At 52.2% G+C, this 6,959-nt stretch overlaps 1 protein-coding gene across 2 annotated transcripts in view; it reads left to right on the plus strand.

Moving 5' to 3' along the window:
• Positions 1–6,959, plus strand: part of RANGAP1 (Ran GTPase activating protein 1) — a 37,113-nt gene that overhangs the window by 16,356 nt on the left and 13,798 nt on the right. For both annotated transcript variants that reach the window (XM_021716275.1, XM_008065551.2), the window contains exons 4-5: positions 1,555–1,734; positions 5,505–5,639. In XM_021716275.1, the coding sequence (XP_021571950.1) occupies positions 1,555–1,734; positions 5,505–5,639 (315 nt within the window). The remainder of the gene's footprint in view (positions 1–1,554; positions 1,735–5,504; positions 5,640–6,959) is intronic.

Below are 6,959 nucleotides of genomic sequence, written 5' to 3' on the forward strand. Positions count from 1 at the left end.
TTTTTGAGTCGGAGTCTCATTCTGTTGCCCAGGCTGGAGTTCAATGGCATGCTCACAGCCACCACAGCCTTGATCTGCTGGGCTCAGGCGATCCTTCCGCCTCAGCCTTGAAGTAGCTAGAACTACAGGCTTGTGCCACCACACCTGGCTAGTTTTTTTATTTATTGTAGAGGTAAGGTCTTGCCATGTTGCCCAGGCAGGGCTCAAAGCTGTGGGCTCAGGTAATCACCTTGCCTCCGCCTCCCAAAGTGCGGATTACAGGTGTGAGCCACTGCACCCAGCTCTGTCTTTGCTTATTGAGTGGTAAGAAGATGTTAGAAAGTGGCTCAGCTATCATATCTGTGGCCAGGTGAGGGCAAAGTGTCTCCCTCCCACATTCCTGCCTTCATGAGCCATCTGCCTAGCCCCATTTCTGTCCCAGTCTCTGACAGAGCTTCCTCTCTGACCATTTCTCCTGGAGGGCTGTAGGTATTCCCAGCCCTATAAGTTCTCAGGAGAGTTCAGAATTCTTTTGCCAAATCTGATCCCTGGCCATGGCCTGGCTACCTCCATCTGCCCAGTTGCCTCTCTCCTCCTGCATATCCAGAGAACCCCCAGCTTCTGCAGTTTCCCCCTCCATGAGCAGGCTCAGTTTCCTTTCCTGCATTTGCTGCTATACCAGTCATCAGCCCTTCTTTTGCCTTTGCTGCCTCACACTCTCAGGTAGGCGCTCAGCCTCCAGCCTCCTCTGCCCGTTGGTCTGCTGTCCTCAGGTCTGGGGATGTTTCTTCATATCCCCTAGCTCGTCAAAACCTATTGCTCTCAGGCTCGTGTTCACAGTTCTTGGCCTGATGTTGAAGGCTCTTGCCTCATTTGACCCCTCACTTCCTTTCTAACCAAAGCCCTTCCCACAGCCTCTTCTGGAGTCTGCTGACAGCTTATCCCCATGGCCTCTTCTGGAGTCTGCTGGTGGCTTATCCCCAAGCATACAGGCTGCTGCTTCATGCTTATGTCTCTCTGCTCATTCTTTTTCAGCTTTCTGGAATCTTTTGTATTGACTCTCATCCAGAGTAAGCTCAAATGCCACCTCCTACAGGGAGCCTTCTCAGGCTATCCCATGTTATATAGGTCCCATTCCCTTCTGCAGGGTTTCTAGTCTTGGGTATTTATTTATTTATTTTTATTTGTTTATTTTGAGTTGGAGTCTCACTACCTGTCGCCCAGACTGGAGTGCAGTGGCCGCTCCCAGCCACCGCAGCCTCGACCTGCTGGGCTCCGGCGATCCTTCCGCCTCAGCCTTCCGAGTAACTGGAACTACAGGCGCGCGCTACCACACCCGGCTAATTTTTTTTGGATTTATTGTAGAGATGAGGTCTCGTCTGCCCAGGCGGGTCTCGAACCCGCGGGCTCAGGCAATCCACTCACCTCAGCCTCCCAAAGGCACGGGATTACAGGCTGAGCCACCAAGCCCGGCTTAGTCTTGGGTATTTAATAAGGAAAATGCTGTACTGAAATGAGCTTGCGTGTCCTCTGAAAGCCCCCTATGAAACTGACAGGAGCTCCTTCTCTGCTCAGATCTCACTAGGGGAAGGACTCATCACAGCTGGGGCCCAGTTGGTGGAGCTGGACCTAAGTGACAACGCATTTGGACCTGATGGTGTGAAAGGCTTTGAGGCCCTGCTCAAGAGCTCAGCCTGCTTCACCCTGCATGAGCTCAAGCTCAACAACTGTGGCATGGGCATTGGCGGCGGTAAGGTGGGTGCAGCAGCCCTCTCCCCACCTTCCCTGTCGAATCCCCTGCTACCTCCACATCTGTCTGAAGTGTGTGCCCTCTGGGATGGTTGGCCTTTCATATTCAAAAGAGAAGGTCCTCAAAGGCAGCAGTCTGTGGCCAGTGGGATGAGAAGTCTGTGAGGGTAGGGTTGCCAAGCAACCATCCCAAGTTCTTGGGTAGCCTTGGCAATAGGGAGGCAGTACTGCTGCATACCTGCTCTGACCTGCTGGCTCTGCAAAACGCAGGGGCATCCCTACATCTACAATTCTCTCAGAGCAGCTGACTGAGCCAGAGCGAGGCCTGGTGCACATGCAGTGGGGAAGTCCAGAAAGAAAAACATGCACTCAGGGAGGCATGGTCATAGTTCACCTTCATTCCTGGACAGGGCCTTGGCCTGGAGTGCCGCCCCTCCTGCTGGCACGTCAGGCTGGTCAGTACAGAAAGGAGCTTCTTTGCTTCTTTGGTTGCCAAGCCAACTCAAAAATTAGGATGGTTACTTGGCTTCTCAGAACGTGCCCCAATGGAGGCCAGAACAGTTTATTCTCTTCTAGCTCCATCCCAACCCCTTTAGACCCAGGATAGAGAAACACTGAGAGTCAGTCTTCATGAGCCACACATACATATATTCTGACTAAAGGGAGAAAAGAGCTGGGGACACAAGGAACTAACAGCAATTAGGGACTTTCTTTTTTTCCTGAGCTGGAGTCTATCGCCCAGGCTGGAGTACAGTGGCACACTCATGGCCACCGCAGCCTCAACCTGCTGGGGTCAGGTGATCCTTCCACCTCAGTCTTCCAAGTAGCTGGAACTACAGGCATGTGCCACCATGCCTAACTAATTTCTTTCTTTCTTTCTTTCTTTTTTTTTTTTTTGAGTTGGAGTCACTCCGTCTCCCAGACTGAAGTGCAGTAGCATGCTCCTAGCCACCGCAGCCTCAACCTGCTGGGCTCTGGCAATCCTTCCGCCTCAGCCTTCCAAGTAGCCCTAACTACAGGCACGTGCTACCATGCCCCGCTAATTTTTTGATTTATTGTAGAGATGAGGTCTCGCCAATTTGCCTAGACGGGTCTCGAATCCGCAGGCTCAGGCAATTCACTCACCTCAACCTCCCAAGGCACAGGATTACAGGCTGAGCCACCGAGCCCGGCTTAATTTTTTTTTTTAATTGTAGAGACAAGATCTGGCCAAGTTGCCTGGCCTGGTCTCGAACCCTCAGGCTCAGGCAATCCACTCACCTTGGCCTCCCAAAGTGCTGGAATTACAGGCTGAGCCACCTAGCCTGGCTGCCCAGCTAATTTTTTGATTTATTGTAGAGATAAGGTGTTGTGAAGTTGCCTAGGCTGGTCTTGAACCCTTGGGCTCAGGCAGTCCTCTCACTTTGGCCTCCCAAAGTGCTGGGATTACAGACATGAGCTACTGCTCCCAGCTGGGGACATCTTTTTTTTTTTTTGAGTTGGAGTCTCACTCTGTCGCCCAGACTGGAGTGCAGTGGCCACTCCCGGCCACTGCAGCCTCGACCTGCTGGGCTCCAGCAATCCTTCCGCCTCACCCTTCCGAGTAGCTGGAACTACAGGCACGCGCTACCACGCCCGGCTGATTTTTGATTTATTGTAGAGATGACGTCTTGCCACGTTGACCAGGCGGGTCTCGAACCCGGCAATCCACTCACCTCAGCCTCCCAAAGGTGCAGGATTACAGGCTGAGCCACCAAGCCCAGCTGGGACATCTTTTTGAATATGCATTTCTTTAGTTTTTCCCACCCACACTGAAAGGTAGGTGGTGCTATCCCCATTTTTCCACATGAGTCAACTCAGGCTTAGTGAGGTGGGGTGGAGCAGATCACATGACTAGTGTGGGATCCTGTGGGCTCCAAGCCTTCACCCCTGGGCTTCGTTCAGAGCAGCACAAGAGTCGTGAGGCTTGCAGAGCCTTAGACTGGGAACTCAGAGTGGCATCCCCCAAAGAGGGTACTATCACCCTCTGCCCAATGAAAGGGCCAGCAGGGGCAGGCTCTGTGCTTGTCTCAGCCAGCCCTTCCCCAGTCTAATTGGGCAGTAAGCTGTCCCTGTGTTAAGATATCATAGTGTTTATGTCAGCACAGAAAACGGGTGCAGCCCAACCTAGGGTGAGTGGGTTGTGCTGGGAGAGCTGGAAACACTATTTTCTTTTTTTTTTTTTTTTTTTTTGAGTTGGAGTCTCACTCTGTCGCCCAGACTGGAGTGCAGTGGCCGCTCCCGGCCACCGCAGCCTCGACCTGCTGGGCTCTGGCGATCCTGCCGCCTCAGCCTTCCGAGTAGCCGGAATTACAGGCATGTACTACCATGCCCGGCTGATTTTTAAAAATTTATTGTAGAGATGAGGTCTCCCCAAGTTGCCCAGGTGGTTCTCGAACCCGCGGGCTCAGGCAATCCACTCACCTCAGCCTCCCAAAGGCGTGGGATTACAGGCTGAGCCACCGAGCCTGGCTTCTTTCTTTCTTTTATTTTATTTTTTTAATTGGAGTCCCACTCTGTTGCCCAGGCTAGAGTGCAGTGGCATGCTCACGGCCACTGCAGCCTCAACCTGCTGAACTCAGGCGATCCTTCTGCCTCAGCCTTCCAAGGAGCTAGAATTACAGGCACTTGCCACCAAGCCTGGCTAATTATTTTTGATTTATTGTAGAGACAAGGTCTCGCCAAGTTGCTCAGACTGTTCTCGAACCCCTGAGCTCAGGCACCTCTCACCTTTTCCTCCCAAAGTGCTAGGATTACAGACTTGAGCCACCATGCCTGACTGTGCGCAGTTTCATGTCAGGAGTCAGGCTAAGCTGTAGCAAGTACAGCACTGTTGAGTATTTGTGTGACCTTGGCTAACTCATTTCTCTGAGCCTTAGCTTCCTTGCTTGTAAAGTAAAGCTAATCTCGCCTGCCTTCCAGGCTAGTTTTGCAGTTGAAATGAGAAAGCCTGAAAGTACCTTGATGGGAGTGCTTAGGACCTAGTAGGTACTTTGTGTTACTTTTCTCCTATATGCACTTGCTTGACTCTTGTGTCCTGTCCACCATGGGCTGTGATTCCCACCAACCAGTAAGCATGCTAAATGCTTTGCCTATTGGCATAACTGGGGTGAAGCTACCTCCTGGCACTATACCAAGGACAGGGCAAGGTAGGTTTTAGGTTTTTACCTCCAGCAGGTGAGTCCCTGATGGGCCTTGCTGGCTTGGGCATGTACCAAATGGGTCCATCTGGGCTGTGGCCTCAATGGCCAACTCCCTTGGGCATCGTAGCATATGGAAGTGAAGCTGGATGAATCGGCTCTGGTCCAGAGTCTATCGCTCAATAACCATAAGAAGTTTTCTGTTCCTCTCTGAGCCTGAGTTTCTTCAGCAGGAAAATGGGAGTTATATTCACACCTAGAAGAGGGCTCTTGACCATAAGGTGAGCTGATGAGGCAGTCCCTCCCCTGCATCTGGCTTAAAATCAGTCCATTCAGTGTGGTCTCTCCCTTCACTTAGTTGGACTCTGTCTCCCTGTCTTGAAGGTGAGGCTATACCCCACATCTAGTGTGACATAAAGCAGTAGACATAAAAGCCCTTTGCAAACTATAAAGGGTCAGGCACGCATAAAATGTGACCATTGTGTTTGTAGCAGTTCTGTGTCCCCCTACCTACCACTAGGGTGGCGTGGGTGCTGAAGAGCGGTTTGGAAGCAGTGACTGCCCAGCTGGGAGAAGGGCCTCCTGCCCATAACATGGGCCCTTCGCCTTTCCCCACAGATCCTGGCGGCGGCTCTGACTGAATGTCACCGGAAATCCAGTGCCCAAGGCAAGCCGCTGACCCTGAAGGTTTTTGTGGCTGGCAGAAACCGATTGGAGAATGACGGAGCCACAGCCTTGGCAGAAGCTTTTGGGGTGAGTGGTTCTGTTCATCCTGCCCCACCGGGCCCTGAGGCACATTTGACTTAGCAGGCCAACAGTTCTGGATGTGAATCCTAGTGGCACCACTTAGCTGAGAGACCTCAGGTAAGTTGCTTCCCCTCTCTGAGGCTGTTAGCTCATCTTAAGGAATTCCTGTCATGCGTGTCTGGAAAGGTGCATGATCTGCCCCCTCAGGTTAGTTGGCAGCAACTCCCCATGAGACTTGGGGTAGGGCAGGCTGCTCTGTTCAGGGCATGCCTTCTGCCAGGCTCAGAAGTAATGGAGCCAGAGAGGCGTGAGTGCTGATGGTAGTCTGGCAAGCCCCTGGTGCATGAAGCACAAAGGAACATACAGGTTCCCTAAGACAGGGAGACAAGCAAGAACAGCTGTGGGGCCACATTCCAGATGAGGTGCCTAAGAGTGACTTTGTCCCCTGCTTCCCCTTTACTCTCCCTGTCCCCCCAGGACACTGCCAAGTCCCTCGCAGTGAGTGTCAGGAGAGACCACACCAGCCCCCACAGGACTGGGAGCTTTGGGGTCTGCCCCTGCCTTCTTGTAATTTAAATGTAGTGAACAGGATTCTAGCAGCATTACCCATACTCAGGCCAGAGTGGCACCCACAGTCCTGCTGCATGGAGTGGCCTGCTCTCAGAAGTTGCCTTTAGAAACTCCTCGCCTGCCTCAATGGGGGGCGGACATTGCAGAGTTCTGCTTTGTGTCCCACTGGGCTCTGGCTGCAGGCGAGCTTCTGCCTCCCCCTCTGGTGCTAGATGAAGCCTAATTGCCGTCCTCGGGTCCCCTTCAGTACACTAGGAGAGGGGGTACGCTGGGGTTGTGCTGAGCCTTTGTAACGTGTCCTCAGGTGTGCTTAGAATGGGGTGCTTACCCCGGGTTCTGCAAGATCCCACCAGTCTGTGGATAGAATTCATGGATGGGGATAAAAACTGCATCATTATCATCTCTAATATAACTAAAATATGCAGTATGGCCTTTGATATGAATGTAGACAACAAACCATAGCAATGTTAGAATGTCCTGTGACTTTGTTACCAGTAGAAATCACAGATATTTCATAGCAAGTTAGAGTCATTGCAGATATATAGAAATACTTGTTTCTCTAAGCCGAGCTCGGTGGCTCAGCCTGTAATCCCGCGCTTTGGGAGGCTGAGGTGAGTGGATTGCCTGAGCCCGCAGGGTTCGAGACCCGCCTGGGCAACTTGGCGAGACCTCATCTCTACAATAAATCAAAAATTAGCCGGGCGTGGTAGTGCGCGCCTGTAGTTCCAGCTACTTGGAAGGCTGAGGCGGAAGGAT

The sequence above is a fragment of the Carlito syrichta genome, unplaced genomic scaffold, assembly GCF_000164805.1.
Source record: "Carlito syrichta isolate Samal-C Ts95f unplaced genomic scaffold, Tarsius_syrichta-2.0.1 Scaffold308656, whole genome shotgun sequence".
Taxonomy (NCBI): domain Eukaryota; kingdom Metazoa; phylum Chordata; class Mammalia; order Primates; family Tarsiidae; genus Carlito; species Carlito syrichta.